This window comes from Pinus tabuliformis, chromosome 3_1, assembly GCF_031772625.1.
Source record: "Pinus tabuliformis cultivar Carrire ecotype Pingquan chromosome 3_1, CPIR1, whole genome shotgun sequence".
In the NCBI taxonomy this organism is placed as follows: Eukaryota; Viridiplantae; Streptophyta; class Pinopsida; order Pinales; family Pinaceae; genus Pinus; species Pinus tabuliformis.
This window is the reverse complement of record NC_142301.1, coordinates 252,820,386-252,839,753: the sequence shown is the minus strand read 5'-3', so window position 1 is coordinate 252,839,753 and position 19,368 is coordinate 252,820,386. Positions and strand designations below refer to the sequence as shown.

Genomic DNA, 19,368 nt, shown 5'->3' with positions numbered 1-19,368 from the left:
ATGCAATCATGTGATGTATCACTAGACATATTATACATCTTATATCAATTCTCTTTTCATATTTTTTTGGCAATGCATTTGTTTGATGTTGTTGCTGCTTTGGATGTTAAAATTTTTGACAAAAATGAAATATCTGTATTATTATAATTTTGTTGATATTTTCCAATGTTTGTCGGATGTTGCTGATGTGTTTGTTTCTGAAACCTTGGCTATGTTTTTGCTAACACGAGGTTTGCAACATTGCTGAAACTTCAATATGTCAGCTCACTTTAAATGTCAAACTGGGTTCATGGAAAGCTATGAGGCCTTGTGCACTATATATGCAACTACAAGTGTCTAATTTGAAACTAGCATTGTGAAAAATTGCATAAATGAAATGTGTTCACCTATGACAAGTCATTCCCCTGTTGCTTCACACCATCAACCTTGTGATCTTTACTCCAAGTCATCTAACAATGTGCAAAGACAAACAAAGGTCGAAGGGCATTTGTTATGGAATTAAAAACTAAATTAATGAATTGATGAACTAGGATCGTAAGGGTTGCAATTAGTTATTCAATCCCTACACTTTTTGGTAATCTTAGAGTTCTCATCAAACATGAAGTACATGAAGTATAAATCACATAAATGTTGTTTAAAGACATGAATCAAAACACATAAATGTTGGAAATAACATGAATTAACTTACTCTCTAGTCTACTACAGGGGTAATCCTACTACAAAATTTTGTAATGATCACTAAAACATGATTAAAAGATAACAAGAGATGCATACAAGGGTTTTTAGTCTTCTCTTTGAGTGGACTTTATTACCACAAAATCTAGCAGGCCTTGGAGAGGGAAACACTACAAGACAAAATCTAGATTAAGTGCTAACAATGGGACAATGGCCCATTGTCACCACAATCAAGGTTCCCTGCTCTTTACGGACTTTCATCGATGGGAGGAATCCCAGTGAGATAATGATCCACTATAATAGAAGTTCTATGGTTTTAGGTGCAAGGTGATACACAAGGACCTCTCAAGGAATGCTTAAAAGTTGTGATATAAGGCTTCAAAGGCACTTCACACTGTATGAGAGACCTAATAATGGATTTCACAAGACCTCGATTTTCATGAATTTTCGTGGATGAAGGTACTTCCAAGATCAACACAATGAGAAGAAAGGGCTTCTTATGATTTAGTTCACCAAATACTAAGCTTATACAACCCTCAAGGAAGTCCCCGGGTTGAGGAAAACTAGCTAGGGTTTCCCTCTTAGGGCAACTCCTAGGGCAAGAAATTTTATGGCTGAAATCCAAGTGGATGCCCTCCAAACTTTGAGGTTAAGTAGTCAAGACCCTAGGTTTGATGTTTAGTCTCATGGAATCCCACCAAAAATCCTCCTATGCAATCGACTCTAAGCCCTAGATAACCGTCGTATTTTAAGAGGACCGACAATTAGAGAGGAGAAATTATGGAGAAAAATTACGTTTAGCCACCAAGGACTTGGATTAGTGCCTTTTCCCTTGGGCATGTGAAGTCTTAGAAAGCTTAACATGAGCTAAATCGTCTCTAAGGAGGCTTAAAATTGATGCCTTAGGTACCAATTCTAAAAATTTACCCACTTCAAGAGATAATGGAGTTTCATGGAGAGTTTCAAGTATTTCCTCTGCTAGGAACATTCATTACATGCTATACATTAACATATGCAATACTCAACTAGAAAGCCATTTTCAATAATTAGGGCACAATTAGCACATTTCGGAAGTAGCAATTCCATACATTAAACACATTCAAGAGAAAAATTCCATTAACATAAGGCACTTACAAGATGACATGCAATATATCCATCTAAGATCCAAGAAATAGCCCTGGAGAAGAAATGTGAATTAGCTCTTAATGTCAAAATGCATCCAAAAGATTTTCCAATAGCCAAAGAAACAAGTGTGAGTTCTTCTGAAGAGATCGAACCCAAGTGTGATGATGATGGGAAGCTCAAATGAGCTCTCATCTATTTATACATGTTCTATCAAGTCTAATTTTAGCCTAAAGCCCCTCTTAGTTGTCAAACGATGTGCTAAAATTAATTGTAGTTACAAGCCAACCACATAGCTGATGAAAAATCATAAAGATAAACCCACAAGAGGGCAAAAATGCTGATGTCATCAATACATGGGCCTCTTGGAGGCATGCCTTGAGCTCTCTCTGCCAAAGTGAGTGAAGAGGGCTCCATAAATCACTACTAGTGTTTGGCCCCTAAACATCCATGCAAGTCGTCAAGTGGACCACAATTTTTTGTTTGGGGCACAAAATGGGTCTTATGGGCTCTAAGTGATAGAATAGCTTGAATCTGCTCCATTGTTGAAGGCTCGGAGAATGGTGCTAACACTCCCATGTCTCAAAAGGTGAGTCAAACCTCATATGGGCCTTAGGTCAGCTACCAAACCATGTGTACATTGCTAAGTTGGCTGGGGGCATGCTGATCTAAGTGCATCATCTCGTGAATAATATGGGCAAAATGCAAACTGCTGCAGTGTTGTAGGTGCCCATGAAGTAAAGATGCTTTGCAAGTAACAAGAGTTCGATGGCTCTCAACGCTTCACCTAGAGGGTTTCATATGCTCCTCTAATGGACCTAAGTCCTAGTTAAGTTGCCCAACCCATGATGAAATCACCTGCTAATCATGTATAATGTCCAGTGCTGCATCCTCACCATCAGATACGATAATTCATTAGTGCATCTAAGTGAATCAAGCTTGTTAATCAAAGCACATTAAGACTTCATATGGGGCTTCTATTCCAAATTTGGGGCTTTAATATTGTAATAGTGTTACCTCCCTAGCCAACAGTGGTTAGTAGACAACCCTATTAGCCGTTCCCAGGCCCTAAGGGGAAAGACAGGTCCTTGGTACGTCCTACATTTAATAGGTGACATGTGGATGATGATGAAATGGATGGGGAAATAGGGATCTCATGCCCAGATGCCATGGGTATAAGGATGACAATGATGAGGGATGTTCACATATTGGGTATCTAAATATAGGAGGGAGCAATTGTAGATACATGAGTTACCCCAGCCTTTGTTTTTCCATCCCTCGTTATTTGCCCTTTTCCTTTTCTTGATTTTTCTTTGTATTACTGCTCGAGGCTCTAGGAAATGAGAGCATGCTATGAATGAGGTAAAGCAATTATTACCCCCTTAAGGTGGGGCAGTTCATCGCCCACTAGGGGTTGAGACATGCATGTGTTCCTTAATGATGTGAGGGGCACTCATGGGCCTAGGAACCACAATGATGGCCATGATAAAGGGTAGAGCTCATGTTTGGCTTTTTCTCATGTGCTATATTAAATGTCCCTGTGATCTTTTGCATTTTATAATATTTTTTTCTTTTGTTTATTGCTTGTGGCCATGATATGCTTTTAAATTTCTTTTAGCTACATCAACCTTCGGGGCAACATTTCTAGGCCCCACCAGATATGTGGATGAAGGAAGGGGGTGCTAGTGCCTTGTGGACCTTAGTGGTCATGTGGACCTAAAGAAGGAAAATGATGTAATAGGGCTTGTAATGTTTGGAGGGGAGTGAAAAATGTGGAATGGGAAAACAGGACTACACTACCAAAATCAGGGTTTCCCAACTAGTGCCCTTCCTAGAGTCATAGGCCAATAGGGGAGATCCCATGGGACTAGGATTGAAGATTATTATTAACCCCCCATTTAAGGTGAGGGAAAAAACCACTGTCAAAGCCCTTCCCCTTTCCAAGTTACCCAATAATCCATGCCCAAAATGCGCAATGAAAAGCAAGCATAAGCAACTGATTGCACAATGAAAAACATACCTTTTGGGTCAGATTGCCCACCTTCTAACATATGCCTCATCAGATGGGCGAGGAAGCATACAACTAATGCAGGGAGAAGAGATAAAGTGGCACATCACACCAAGTATGAGGTGGTTCTCATGGGCCGCTCGCTAAAGAAGATGACTAGGAAAGAAGCTCTCTTAGGGGTACCCACTTTTGGTGGGCAACAGGCCCTACCAAAGGATCCTGTTGGAACCCTTGTTTAAATGAAGAACACTGAAATACGTAATAGAAGAGTCTTCTTGTTTTTTTCAAAGTCTATCATAACATCAGGGCAGTGGGCTGCCTTCTACTACAACTTGAATCACCGACAATACTAGAGAAATGATAACATAGAAAAATATATGAGGTCCTTAATTATCATCCTATGCTCCTATTTATTCTTGAATATAAAAACTAACTGAGCTCCCAATCACTCACTTTATTGATGGGAGTTGTTCCTAAAACTTTGCATTTTGTTTTCCAATGTCTCACCAAGACTCCGGGATGGGGGGACGCAAGTGCAGGGAGACGCATGAGGGGGTATGTGTGGGAATAGCCTCAAATTTTAGGGAAATTTAGGAGGGACATCGGGTATATAGTTTTTTTTTATTAATATAAATACATTGATCCGTACATTTTTGAATTAAATAATTAAATACATTGATCCATACTCTTCATTCATACTGATGCATACAACATTCATTCATACACCATGTGATTCAATAATGAAATACATTGATCCATATTCATCATTCTAGAATTTGATTAGTACTATGGAATATATACTATAGTAGATACTGAAGACTAAAGACTAGAATGGTAAATTGATATAACTAAAACTCAAAATAGTAAAGAGTATGGAGTCAAAGGATCAATTTAAGGTTATCGATATCCAGAGTCAAGACTCAAAAGTTAAAACTGAAAATTAAAAGTGGACAATGGGCATTGAAGGAGCGTCGTGGGGGAAGAGAGGCAACAATCAACTGATAAGTCAAATAGCGCTACGTGGTAAGCCAAGTAGAGGTAAGCTTGGTAAGTCGAATGAGTGAGTTAGGGATTGCAAATTAGTTTAGGTTTTGATATTTGTTATTCATTTTTCTTTGAAGTTTTAAGTTTATTTAAAAAAATGTTATTTATTTGTTTATTATATATATATTTAAATTTTGAGGGCGGCTATTAGTCAAATTTGAGGGGGACATGTCCTCCCTCAAAAGGGGTGATTCTCTTGCTTTAATTTTTGCTTCTTAATCTTGGAATTTTTGACCTGTTCAAGGAATTTTTGATTATGGTCTTTGAGGCACAAAATCTCCTCATTATTTTCTATGATTTTTCATGAAATCGATCTTCAAGATTTTTATATTTCTTCTCTGATGCTTCGTTCTTTTGTTGAAGTTTTGCGATTTCTTCCTTTAATCGTTTTATTTGTATTTTCTCGTTATCATTATTCTCTTCGGTACTAAATAATCTTCCACACCTCAGACATCTTAAATTGCATTTTTTTGAATATAAGTATATCCAATTTCGTCTAAACAAAATGGAAATTTAGTCCAAAATAGTGATTGTTGTGTGGGACACATCTTGACTACTTCCTTCATTATTTTCGAATTAGGGTCCATTTTTCTTGACTTGATTTTATTTAATTTTTATTTTTTTAATATATATATATATATATATCTTTTTTTATATTCTCAACAACTCTCTTTTTTTTTAAATTATTTTTTTTAACTTTCTTTTTCTTTTTTTAACTTTATTTTGTTTTATTATTATTTTTTTTATAAACATTTTTTTTCTATATATATTTATAATCTATTTTCTTTCTTTTTGAAAAGTTACAACCCTAGTGAAACATGGCTATTCACCTTTTTGGGGTATAATATAAAATATATGTCCACTTATGTGCCTTTGACTTGGTTAATTTTCTCCACGTAAAAAGTAAAACTTACCATTCACATAAAGATATTTTGTATTCCTTTTGTTTTTATTTTACCTTGAAAATACCATGGGCAATTACCATGGGTTGCTAAAACCATGAGCTTGTAAACCACTTAATGAAGAATCAAGATAATCTTATCTACTCTTCCTTCTCTTACGTATAGTTTTAAAGATATTTGGAAAGATTCCCTTTTGACTTTATCATGCACTTTTTATCAATAATGTAGAACCTTTTTATATATATGAATGTTCTCCTTCAAAATTTACATCGGACTATTTTTTTTTACTAGAATCATTGAAATGTCAATGGCCATTGGCCTTTTTTTTTAATTAAATATTTTTTTTAACTCTTCTTTTATAATATTTTTTCCAATTCTCTTTTTTTTAACTATTTTTTTTTTTTTTTTAAGTGGCCAAGGTCCTGACCGAAAATGGAGAAACTCCAAACTTTGAGTGTAACGCTTCAATTACACAAGAACAAGGTTGACGGGAGGTTGATGGCCAAAGACCTGGTGATCAGCCAACATGGCCTTGATAGCAATGTAATGACCAAAAGTCATATACGCATTGGAAATCTATAAAATACTCAAAGACATAACTGTCCATTGTAAGACATGTAACTGTATATTGAATTCATGAATGGTAATGTCTCTAAGACATGCCTCTTCATTACTAATTAACTAACCATTAGTTAAATAATTATTATTTATTATTATTATATTTATATTTATATTATTATTTTTATATGAATTATATTCATAACATTAATGATGCGATGACAAATCATTTTGACATGTGGTTTCCAAATATGCTTTACCAACACAAATGTTCAACTAGATTTCGTAGTGCAGTTTTTCATTATCTTAAAATACCTTGGCTATTGTGATAAAACTGAATTTTGTAGAAGTAATAGTCACCAACAAGGAGTTTATGCTTGTATAAACAGGACAAATCTTGGCGAGTTCGTTACATGGTTGCAAATCAACTAAGCGAGCTTTGTGAGGCAGTTGGTCCTGAGAATACAAGGTATTTCTCATTCCTATGCTGTTATGCAATACTGTTTGTATGCGTATATGTTAATTCTCCCAAAAATTCATTGAGAATATGATGACCTGTATGAAGTTCAAATTGTCAACATAGGTTGGGCATAATTTATTGTAGGCCTTCAAATGTTTTCTGTTCAGAAGTATTTGGCCTAAGAATATTTTGAATATATACAATCGACCACAGGGAATTAATGCATTGAATTGAGGTTTTAAGCTGTCTTTTAAGGTGATATTTTCAAAGGATACTGTGATTTCAAATAGGAGAATTTATAATGGATGATGAAGTACAGTCCTATTCAAATGAATAATACTTTGCTGAATCTTGTGTCAAGGACGGAACTCCTGCCTGCATATGTTAAGTTGCTACGTGACAATGAAGCAGAAGTACGAATTGCAGCAGCAGGAAAGGTGGCCAAGTTTTGTAGAATAATAAATAATCAGCTTGCTATTCAGCAAATCCTTCCCTGTGTGAAGGTGTGTCTCACTGCATGTAATATTCCATTTGAGATGCAAAACTCTGTTAATGTAGCATAGATATATGATAGAGCTGACATATGTTATGTTTTTAATTTATTTACAGATTTTCTGTTTCTTATTTGACAGCTACCTGCTATAAATAAAAAATTTATTTATCAATGATGGATTGTAATTTATTTCATGACAAGCTATATTGGTTATCAAAGTTGTCTACCTTGTATGACAGGAACTGTCAACAGATGCGTCTCAGCATGTCCGGTGTGCGTTGGCATCTGTAATCATGGGAATGGCACCTATCTTAGGGAAGGTAAGCTTTACACATGATTATGTGACGATCATACAATCTCATAAGCCATTGTAAGGTGGTTTGGGACTGCTTTTATTTTCTTTACTAACATATTGATTATGTGAAGCTAAAATGAGCATCAAGTATAATTGGCAAAATAGTCTATAGGAAAGTGTTGAAGTTTGCTATATAGGAAATCATGCATTGAATATTCATTCCTCACTATTGAATGATATTATATCCGTCATTAGTGTCAAATGTGGTTGATTATTTGGTTTTCTGAATAACAACTTGTTTGTATTTCAGTTTTGTAAATTATAATGCATAAACTTGGGACATACTTGGCAGTAACGTATGAATTTCATTTAATGGATTTACCCTGCAATTGCTTACATTGACTGCAGGAAGCGACAGTTGAGCAACTTCTTCCAGTCTTCCTCGCGCTTCTGAAAGACGAATGTCCTGATGTTCGTCTTAATATAATAAGCAAGCTTGATCAAGTGAATCAGGTACCGAAATTTCATATGTTTTTATTTGCTTTTAAGTTCCATAGGATCAATTTTCTTTGTTGCAGTGTAGAGGTGGTAGTTTTCCACCCATTATTCAGCCCTTTTCTTTGCTTTAATTGCCTTTTTTAACAAGCTTCATTTCATTTCATTTAAATCCCCTTTTAGGATGGCTAGTTCATTGCTCATAGGGGTTGGTATGTTCTTTAAGTCCCTTTTATTTTGATAGATTATGATAAGTAGGGGACTAGGGTCATGGCCTTGCATGAGGGGTTAGAGCCCAAGTTAACTTGGATTTTAAGTATAATTCATCCCTGTCCATTTTTCTACATTTTAACATTTGGCGCATGCTCTTTAATTCTTTCTTGTTTGCAGCTGCATTAAACTCTGGGCATTTCCAGGCCCCTTCTTCTCATAGGATGAGGCAAACAAGGAACCAATAGGAGCAACTGAAAACAACTAACCCAAAAGGACAATGGAGAAAGGGATAGATGGTGGGTGTTAAATATGCAGTGATATACATATGTTATCCCTATCTAGGCCTCATTTTCATGCCCCTTGTAAAGAGTGAAAGAAAAGCCCTGGGGACGCTACTATCTCTGGGATATGTGCCGCTGCTAGCTGGAAATTTGTATCATGGGACAAATTTTCTTCTATGGTTACCCCTTTATGCAAGTGGGTAACTGTTACCTTCTCATATGGACATGGCAAGGAATGAAGAGTCCTTATCTACTTACTGATTGGACTTTCACTTAAGCTACAAAGTCCCATCAGTGGTTGAAGCCTAAGGGTAATCAAGAGGGTTATCACTGTTAGCCTATGTTGCAGGAACCGCCTCCCAAGGTGGTGTACCCGGAACTCCTTGAAATGCCGAAATGTGACTGAAACGCGGATGAAACGCCTTGGTGGTGTTTCCTGATTTGGAAACGCCACCGAAACGTTTCAGGGGCGTTTTGGCCCAAATCTGCCCCGTTTCCACCCAATTTTGCCTTGTTTCCTTGACTTTTTTGCTTTTGTGGGCTCACTCAAGCACCCAAGAAGGTTGTGGGGCCCTTCTATGGCCAAAATAAATTTAATATAACACTCAATTTTATCTCTAATCACTCCACAAACTAATTTATCTCTAATCAATCCACACTCTAGTTCTGCTAAAAAAACAACTTGTTCTATTTTTGTTAATGAAGATGAAGATTAGGATTATAAGATATGTAATTGCATTTGTCATTAGCTCATGTTATATTTCATTTCCAGCATATATAGCCATGTATAAAGGTTGATTTTGGATGTAAAGCCTCGTGTATAAAGGCTGATTTTCAAATCTTGGATGTACAACCTCATTTATAAAGGATAATTTTGGATTTTGAATCATGTAATCATCTATGCGAGTTAACATAGACTGAGTTTTCCTTCTAAAATGTCATTTATGTGTTTCATTCTTTTTTTTTCTTGCAAGATGCATTATTAACTTATTTGTAAAATGAAATATGCACACACACACACACACAGAGATATATATATATATATATATATATATATATATATATATATATATATCAATGTTGCACACATCGCGATCGGGATTTAATCGGCGCCGGGAAAAAATCGGAAAAATCGTTAAAATCGGGAAAAAATCGGGAAAAAATCGGAAAAAATCGTTTGGCACAAAAATATTCATTTTTTTTCATTTTTTTTCAATTTTTTTAATATCTAAACCATCTACAACATAAAATAAATACATTGACACATAAATATGATAAAAAAACTAATATATAAGATGTTCAATATCATTTCTAGCGCTAAAATCACACATAACATTGAATCATGTCCTGAATAGTAAGTCCTGAGTCCCAAGTCCAACTCAGCCTCAAAATATCAACAAAAAATATGATAATGTATCTCATCATGTCATAATGTCATATACAATAAAATGAAAGTCTAATCCTATTGATTTCCTCTGCCCCTCTTGCGAGAATATGGCACAGCTTTCTCTTTCCCTCTAGATGTAGAAGCTGGTGCCTGTGGTGGTGGAAATGGCAGTGGAGTCTGACGTGCTCTAGAAGCTGAAGAACTAGTAGTAGCAGCTACAAGAGGCTGAGGTGGACGGAGACCACGTCCTCTACTGGTGGTAGTGGTAGCCCGGGTAGCCCGGGTAGGCGGTGTCACCTCCTCCTCCTGCTCCTCCAACTCCTCCTCCTCCTGCTCCTGCTCCTGCTCCTGCTCCTCCTCCTCCTCCTCCTCCTCCCCCTCCTCCTCCCCCTCATCCTGCACTAACCAATCCTCAGTGGGATCCATGAGAGGCCTCTCGGTCTCAACCCTCCATTCAGCAGTGGTGTCAATCCCATCCAATGAGATGGCTTCCGTATCAGGTGTCTTCTCTAGTTGTTTCACCCACAATCGAAGATTGTAGTAGACATAGACCATGTCATTAAGTCTATGGGACTCCAACCTGTACAAAGTTCATGAAATAATAAATTAATAATTAATATTATAAAAAAAATATTGTTTAAAACTTTAATGAATTCAAAAATTTATTTGGAAATTTGCAATATTTTAAATGTTTAAGTGTTAACCTATTGCGCTTCTTGTTGTGTATTTTTTCAAATACACTCCAATTGCGCTCACATCCCGAGGAGCTGCATGTTTGGCTGAGGATGCGCACGGCAAGATTTTGCAAAAGGGGTACTCTGCCACCATACATCTTCCACCATGCGTCTACAACAAAATTACAAAGAAAATTTTAAATAAACATAAGAAAAAAATGGAATTTGAAGAAACAATGAAATTTGAAACAAAGTTACAAAGTACATACTACAAACTAAAAAATACCTGGGATTTTAACCGTCCTATCATTGATAGCCATCTCAAAGCCAAATGTGCCACCTGACAACTTATATTGCTCAATTTGTCTAGAGACCTCCATACGTTCTTCTGGAGTTTTCACCATCTTCTGGACACAGGTTAATAATCCTTCCACGACCTCAACATCAAAATTAAACCCACATGCATAAGAAAATGCAGGGTTCAGGAAAAGGCCAGCAGCATGAATGGGACGATGGAGTGTGTTGTTCCATCGCTCATCAATGACCTTCCATAGAAGGAGTTGTCTCTGGAACCCATCATCTCCCTTGTCATCATAGTAGGACCGAATGGCTTCTTTGGCCCTATCCATGGCTTCATACAAATAGCCCATTGCGGGCTTCTCACCATCTACCAACCGAAGAACCTTTACCAAAGGTTCTGTGACAGCGCACACCTCCTGCACTCCCGCCCAGAAGTCTTCTTGGTATGAAACAAGTCTGCAGACGGCCTCTCCTTCTGGTTTGCGGCTCATTGGCGAAGAACGCCACTCCTCTGAAACAAACATTCTCTTCAAATCCCACATAGAATTCAAGAGGGATTGAAGAGATATGAAACTCGTCGCAAACCGTGTAATGGCGGGGCGCACCAACTCTTTGTTGTTGGTGCATTTTCTCATCAAGCTAAGCACAGATGTGTGATTGTAAATAAATTTTGTGATGGTTTTTGATGAGTCAACAGCCTCTTTGACAAAGGGAATTTTCCCTATGTCCTCTAACATCAAATCAATACAATGGGCAGCACAAGGTGTCCAAAATAAAGTAGGATGCCTGTCCATAAGCAATCTACCAGCAGCAACATAATTTGCAGCGTTGTCCGTTATGACTTGGACAACATTTTCTGCACCCACCTCCAAAATAAACACATCCAGCAAATCACATAAATTTTTTGCATCTTTGATTTGATGAGTTGCATCAACAGATTTGATAAACATAGTCCCCAAGGGACAACTAACCAAGAAGTTTATAAGGGTTCTCCCCTTTTGGTCAGTCCAACCATCTGACATAACAGTGCATCCTGTTTGTGCCCATGATGCCCTAAAATCCTCCAATCTTTGGGTGCAGTCACGCTTTTCATCTTGAAGAAGCCGGCCTCTGAAATCATGAAGAGAAGGGAGTTTGTACCCCGGGCCAACACTGGCAACAGCATCAAGAGTAGGTTGGAAAAATGGATTATTCCTTATAATGCTGAAAGGAATATCACTCCAGAGGAGAAATTTTGTCATCAACTTGTCAGCTTTTTCTTTTTCAGTTCTTTTCATCATTGAACCGATAGTTGGTTGTGAACCAGGTGTGGTTCGAGGAACAAAATATGATGATGCAGCAAACGGATTGACTGACGCTGCAGTAGAACCTGTGCCACTTGGCCCACTTCCTTCAACTGACCTTCTTAGTTGCCTTTTGAGTTCTTCTTTGGCGTCTCTAGTGTGCTCTAATTCTCCCAATGCTCTCATGGCTTTTTGGATAATTTCAGCATTTGTCTTTAGACAGGGCCCCACATCACGTCCAGGGATTTGTGCAAGGTGGAACTTCAACCTGTACACCCCCCCGAATATTTCCTTTCCACACAACTTGCAAATCAAGTTTTGTCTATCATTCGGAGTTTTAGGGTCACCATATTCCCAGAAAGGATCCAATTTCCTTGGCATGTTTGTTTTTGAATTTTGAATTTGCAAACCTATGGAAAAATAAGGATTAGGAAATAGGAATTTAGGATTACATAAATGATAATAGTAAATAGTAAATACAAATTACAATTTAGCATTTGCAAAATTACAAGCTAATTATTTCCAAAATCCCAATTTGAATTTCTAAACCCAAAAAACAATGAAAAATAAAAAAAAATAAACAATGTTTAAAGAAAATGAGAAAATAAAAATCAAAAATTGGTTCTCATAGTCATAACAAATAACCCATCCCAAATCAATGAAAAATTTCTAAAAATTCTTTAAAAACAATGAAAAACAAAGTTTTTAGAGAACCAAAACAAAAAAAAATTAATCTACATACCTGGTTTATGGACAAATTCGCGATCTTGGCTTGGATTCCTCCTAAAATCGGCTCCCACAAGCGACGGCAACCCTCTCCCTCCCTTCTTCTCCTTCTCCTCCTTCTCCTCCGCGGCGGACTGCTGAATGAATAAACAAAAAATCGATTTTACATATAAAACCCCCGCTGCCCGCGCCTCCCGCGATTTTTTCCTTAAAAATCGCGATTTTTTCGAAAAAATCGCGATTTTTTCGATAAAAATCGTTAAAAAAAATTTCCGCCGATTTTTTGGATAAAAATCGCGATTTGAATCGGCATTTTGAAAAAATCGCGATTTTCCGATTTTATCGCGATTAAATCGCGATGTGTGCAACACTTTATATATATATATATATATATATATAACATTTCGTGCAACGTTTCCATTTTTGGGGAGTCACGTTTCCAGCCGTACCCGTTTTGGAAACTTACAGACATTTTGGCGTTTCGTGCAACTTAGCTGTCAGCATGATGGCATCTCTTATTGCATTAAACCGACTGTCCTCTGGCACAAGTGGATTATTCCTGGGGTTAGAATTGCTAAGGTTTATGCAATGAGGGCTGAAGGTACGACGAAGAGTTTCCTTAGTAAATCAGAAAATTATTTGATTTATGAAGTTTATCTTTTGTGGTAGTTGATGAGGATTGACCAATGCCAAAATTTGATAGGGAATCTTGAGTCTAAAAGCGATGAATATCAATGCAGGCAAAAGTTGCTGTAACAACACTCAGAATTCTACCAATGATTGCAGAATTTATATTGCTGAAAATGAGAGAAGTAAAAACTCTTCCAAAGGTGTCCTTGTATGAACATGCGAAGCGCCGATGACAAATAAGGGAATATTTTATTTCTTGCTGGAAACATCATGCAAGCTATCACAGAAATTGCATAACATGAAAGATTCAACCAGGAAATAAAAACAGCAAGAACGTTAGATAGAATGCACCTCATCCAAAGTTAATTTTCAAGTGACAAATCTGCCCTTATTTCAAAACCCTTATTGTAGCAGCATTAAGGATTAATTTCAGCAACATAATTCAGCAAAATATAGAAGATGGAATGCCACTCATGAGTAGAAACTCCAAAAATCACATAGCCATCAAGAGATCTTCAACTCAACTCTAGCTGATAGAGTATTGTTTCCTCTAAACATTAACAACCATTATAATAGGAGGGGATTCTCTTATATAAAGTTGAATTTCAAAGCCTCATACACTATTACAATAATATTCAAGTGATCTCTGCTAGAGAAACATAAACCACACTATCCTCTAACTATTTCTAATACAAGTCAAACTGTAATATTCCTAATTGGAATTGACCGTAAATAACAGAAACATGTAACTTGAAACAGTACACAAAATTGCAATTTCACACATGCACAACCAGTCACACAATTAGCAGCACCAAACTTTACTTTTTTATTAAAAATCTGGGCACAAGAGTACAATGTAGATGAGGAGAAATCGACCTAGGCTTGCCACAGCAAGCTAAAGCAAATCCCAGGTGGTAGAATGATTGTTCCAGCTCCGGTTATATACATGTTTTCGAGGCTGTCCTATTGTTGTATCCTTCTTTACATCATTTTATCCTAGTTTTAGCTTTGGCATTTTCTAGGAATTGCATTTGCACTCCCACATTGTACTTGTACGAGATGTATCCTTCAGTCCTATTGACCTACTTTTGCAGTCATTCGTTGGACGTTAATAAAATTATCTTATCTTATCTGGGAGCTGAAAGGTCACTTCCTTTTTGTATCCAAGACCGGCTATATACTTGTTATTGATGACTTCTTCCCAAGGTCTGATGATGGGCTTGGGAAGTGCAAGTGGAACCTCTACATTTTCATGTGAATCTGCTCCTAAACTGGCATTGCTAATTTGATCAAGTGTTGGTTGCTGATGGGAATCAATTTGAAATAGAGAATTGTTTTGAACAAAAACCAGTTCAAAATGTTGATTCCTTTGCTGTAATTCATCTTGTTGGAGCTCTCACTCAAAGTTAAGAAACTCAACTTTTGTCCTGTGTATGTTGTAAACAGATTTGAATATCGGTGAGAATGGATTTGCTGATTTTGATTGTATCATGAACAATAGAGTGTTCAAAGTATTCAATAACTCTGATACTTAACCAATTCAAGCCATTTTCGAACAATTTAAACTGAGCAACTTCAACTGTAAATGCACCCATTTACAATGCAAATTCAGCTTATTTTCATTCTTTTAGTGTTGAATTGTCAAAAAGATCTATCTTCAAGTAATGTCTCAAGACTAAGTGTTAGAAGGAATCAGATCCTAGCCGCTTGGTACACTCCTAGAAATACTCAGATATGCTAATTCTTGGATCCAAATGTACTCCCAGAACCAAATAAAAGGGTGCTCAACCCAAATGAAGTACTACTACTCCCAAAGAAATTAGAAGTTCCCGTAGAACCTGTTGAAGGGCTACTACTAGCACCAAATGTGTGGTGCTAGACCTGGATGAAAGAATGCTCCTAGAAGCGAATTGAGCAGAAGTGCTACTGTTGCTGAGGCCCAAAGAGGGTACACTGGATGAGATTATGTTTCAATCAGAGATTGTTTGAGAGAAACACTCAAATAAGCCAATACTCTAAACTGAAAATAGCATGAATGCCTTATACCCTTCTTTAACATATGCCCCCAATCAATAAAGCCAAAAATCACTCACTCTGAACTCAAAAGTGCTTTGACAGAAATCCATGACTGAAAATGCTCAAACATCATTCGTATGAGAAATCCCATTTTGCAACATAAATTAATCATAGGAAATCCCATAATAGTCCTAACTCTGCTATTGTTCCATTGTCTGATTTTCAGGTAACAAGTATTATGCATGTAGGAAAACACCCCAAAGAAATGTAATCTATCCTCTAACGAACTCACCTACTAATGCTCGGTTTTTTTCATCATATTTGTCAATACTCACACCCCACTATTGCAATGAATCCCAATAATGTTACAAAAAGACCTTATTAGTTGCCAAGCTTGTCAAAGTATGCATGCTTTTATTGACACACAAGCATTTCTTGTAGATTTTGTTGAAAGGAAAAAGTCAGTTCTTAAGGTAAACAAACTTCAACACAAAATTTGTGGACTGGTTTTAAAATTTATGTTATGAATATAATTTATAGTAAAATAATAGAAAATAATTTAAACAATAATAATCATAATTAATGATTAATTAACTAAATAGTTAGTAATGAAGAGGTATGTCCTTAAGGACATAACCGTTGTGAAGAGGTACTTGCCTAGGGTATATAAGCAGGCCCTCACTCTCATTGTAATCATCTCATATCATTTCTTTTATATAATATCTATATTCAATTACTTGTCCTACAATGGATGTCTTTGTCTTCGAAGTATTTTGAAGATTACTTTGCTGCGTATACGAACTTTGTTCGTTATATTGGAATCAGAGCATTCCTGTGAGTATACGAACTTTGTTCGTTACATTGGTATTAGAGCATTCCTCTGAGTATACGAACTTTGTTTGTTACATTGGTATTAGAGCTGTTCGATCCTCTAGCTGCTTAATTGTTGCACAAAGCCAGTCTGACCCAGGACTTTAGCCGTTGAATTTTTCGTCAACCTTGTTGCCGTCATAATCGAAGCGTTTCACTACCCAATTTTTGGAGGTTCTCCAATTTATCGTTAGGCCTTTGGCCATTAAAAAAAAAGAATAAAAGAAAAAAATACAGGAAAAAATTAGAAACAAAGTACATTAGAGAAAAAGAATTAAAAAAAAAAGATTAAAAAAAGATTAAGAAAATTTAATTAACAAAAAATCTTAAAAATAATTTATTAAAACGAAAACAAAAATACATTTAAAAGAAAATATTAGAAAAAAAGAAAAAAATTCAAAATATATACATTGAACTATAAAAATATTCAATTCAGTCGACCTTGGACGTATAAATAATAGTTCTACCATCCATCAACCAAGGTTGGATCTTCATCATTGCTAATGTACAAGCCAACGAACAGGGCAATGTCAATAGTCATTTTTCCCATTCAACGGTTCCAACCCTTCTTGACAAACTAGTGTCGTTCATAGCGACCTTCTTACTTGGTCCATAGTAGTCAATTAACCACTGCCGCACGCCATAGTGTCCACGATGCCATGCATTACCGCCTCAATTATTTCATGCCGCCACTCTGTGCCACTCTGTTCCATTGTCGGCATAAGACTGTCCAACCATCGTCACAAGATTCCTCCTCTAGTCGTTGGCTTTGGCCCTGCGTGCAACCCTGTTGCGCAAAATTTCAGCTGCCTCTCCGTCCGCCTTTCCACACTCCTATTCTAACGTTTTTCAAAATATCCTATCTACTGCCGCTTTCCATAGCCAGGCGATACGTAGCCCAACAAACTCGTTGACTTCTGACTCAACACAACCGCCATACAACTTGTAGATGACCACATCCCAACCTCCAACCCTCTCTACTCTTTGCTGTCACAATTCCTCCTCTGCCTCTGCTCCAACACCGATCCATCAACCGTGACATCCTTTATGTTTCCTCGATCCATATAAACCGTGCTCCCTCTTGTCTTCGTTGTCAGCCCATCGCAGTCCACCGTGGTGTTGTGTCGCATCCCCCAAAAATATTTGACCATCAGTCAACACACCCTTCCCGACCATTGTTGCCCTTGCCATAACATTACATTAGTTTATAACTTATATTGGTCAATAACTTATATTGTTCAATTACCTTATGGTTAATAAATTATATAATTAACAATTATATAACTATATTTCAGTTATAATTATATAGTATGTATTATATAAATAATTAATTTAATTACTACAAAAAATAATAATTACTATTATTATTTAATTCAAAAAAATATATATATTATTTAATTCAAAATAAAAGGAGTTTGAAGTACAAAAGAATTTAAAAAACTATAGATATTCAAAGGACCAGTTAAGTACAAAAGAATTAAAAAAAATAATATAGATATTCAAAGGGCCAGTTATTGTTGACGTAAAAATATCGACAATGCAAAGAAAGAAGGGAAGATGAGTTCCACACAACAATCATTATTTTGAACTAAATGTCCATTTTGTCTAAACGAAATTGGAAAATGATTAGTATCGAAGAGCGTCAAGGTAATACACAGACACAATTAAAAAGATTAGAGGAAGAATTCACAAAGCTTGAACACAAAAACAATGCTTCAGAAAAGAAATATGAAGAGATCGAAGACATATTTTACAGTAAGTCAAAAGAAAAGGACGAGGGAATTTTGCGCCTAAGGGACCATAGTAAAAAATTACTTGAACAAATCAAGAAGTTCAAGGTTAAGAAGAAAAAATTAAAGCAAGAAAATGAAAGTTCGAAGAAGAAATTTAGCGAGAATCTATCGAAGAAGGAAGAAGAAAATTTGCACTTAAAAACCCTTAATCAAAGGTTATTAGAACAAATAAAAAATTTAAAAGATCAGAAGGATACTAAGAACAAAGTCAACAATCCAGAAAGCGAAGATCTTTTATGTTTAAGGAATCATAACCAAAACCTCCTTACGCAAATAAAGAAGCTTAAAAGTGACAAGAAGTCATTGAATGGCAAGTTAGAACAACTTAAGAAGAAGTATTGAAGTCTCCAGTCGTTTCAATCCAAGTTGAAAATAAAAGAATAAATACTGATCCAGTCAATATCACAACTCAAGAAGAAGAGAAACCTATAGAAGTTAAAACCAATTTAGATGTTGTAGTTCAAACAATGGAAATTCCAAGTGATGATTCAGTAACCAACTCAACAACAACAGTACCTGAAGTAAATCGGGAAATCACCACAAACAAATTAGGGCAAGATCAAACTACAAGAGCTCCTTATTGATATCCAAATAACAAGAGTAGACAACTAAGTCAGTCTACATATTTGATCCATACGGAAACAACATATTTATGTTCCAAGGAATACTAAAGTTTGTAGAATCCAATCCTATGATAACAATTCACTACAAATTTCCAGTCATTGGAAAGTTCCACAGGAGATTAATCTAGGATGGTTAGATCCATTCTGAGTCTGACAATTTTGTTTATTACTCTAAGGATCATGTCGTCTTGTATCAACGAAGATGAAGGTTTTGAGACGAGAAGATATTGAAAACACGAAAGGAGACCAGGCCCTTTCATCAATAAGCTTTGAGGACAAAGTTTTTTGAAGAGGAAGACAATGTTATGAATATAATATATAGTAAAACAATAAAAAATAATGTAAACAAAAATAATTATAATTAATGCTTAATTAATCAAATAGTTACTAATGAAGATGTATGTCCCTAAGGACATAACCGTTGTGAAGAGGTACATGCCTAGGGTTTATAAGCAGGCCCTCACCCTCATTGTAATCATCTCATATCAATTATTTTATATAATATTCATTATACAATTGC

General features: G+C 36.2%; 2 protein-coding genes across 3 annotated transcripts in view; one reads left to right on the top strand and one right to left on the bottom strand.

Annotated features, from left to right (window-relative positions):
- Nucleotides 1–19,368, top strand: part of LOC149186747 (uncharacterized) — a 220,715-nt gene that overhangs the window by 121,729 nt on the left and 79,618 nt on the right. For both annotated transcript variants that reach the window (XM_089411116.1, XM_089411115.1), the window contains 4 exons: nt 6,699–6,778; nt 7,131–7,272; nt 7,502–7,582; nt 7,966–8,070. In XM_089411116.1, the coding sequence (XP_089267242.1) occupies nt 6,699–6,778; nt 7,131–7,272; nt 7,502–7,582; nt 7,966–8,070 (408 nt within the window). The remainder of the gene's footprint in view (nt 1–6,698; nt 6,779–7,130; nt 7,273–7,501; nt 7,583–7,965; nt 8,071–19,368) is intronic.
- Nucleotides 9,819–19,368, bottom strand: part of LOC149186748 (uncharacterized) — a 49,913-nt gene continuing 40,363 nt past the window's right edge. Inside the window, exons 3-5 of the mRNA XM_089412366.1 lie at nt 10,894–11,773; nt 10,638–10,779; nt 9,819–10,513 (exon numbers count right to left, since the gene is read on the bottom strand). Coding sequence (XP_089268492.1) covers nt 10,009–10,513; nt 10,638–10,779; nt 10,894–11,773 — 1,527 coding nt within the window. The 3' untranslated portion in view covers nt 9,819–10,008. The remainder of the gene's footprint in view (nt 10,514–10,637; nt 10,780–10,893; nt 11,774–19,368) is intronic.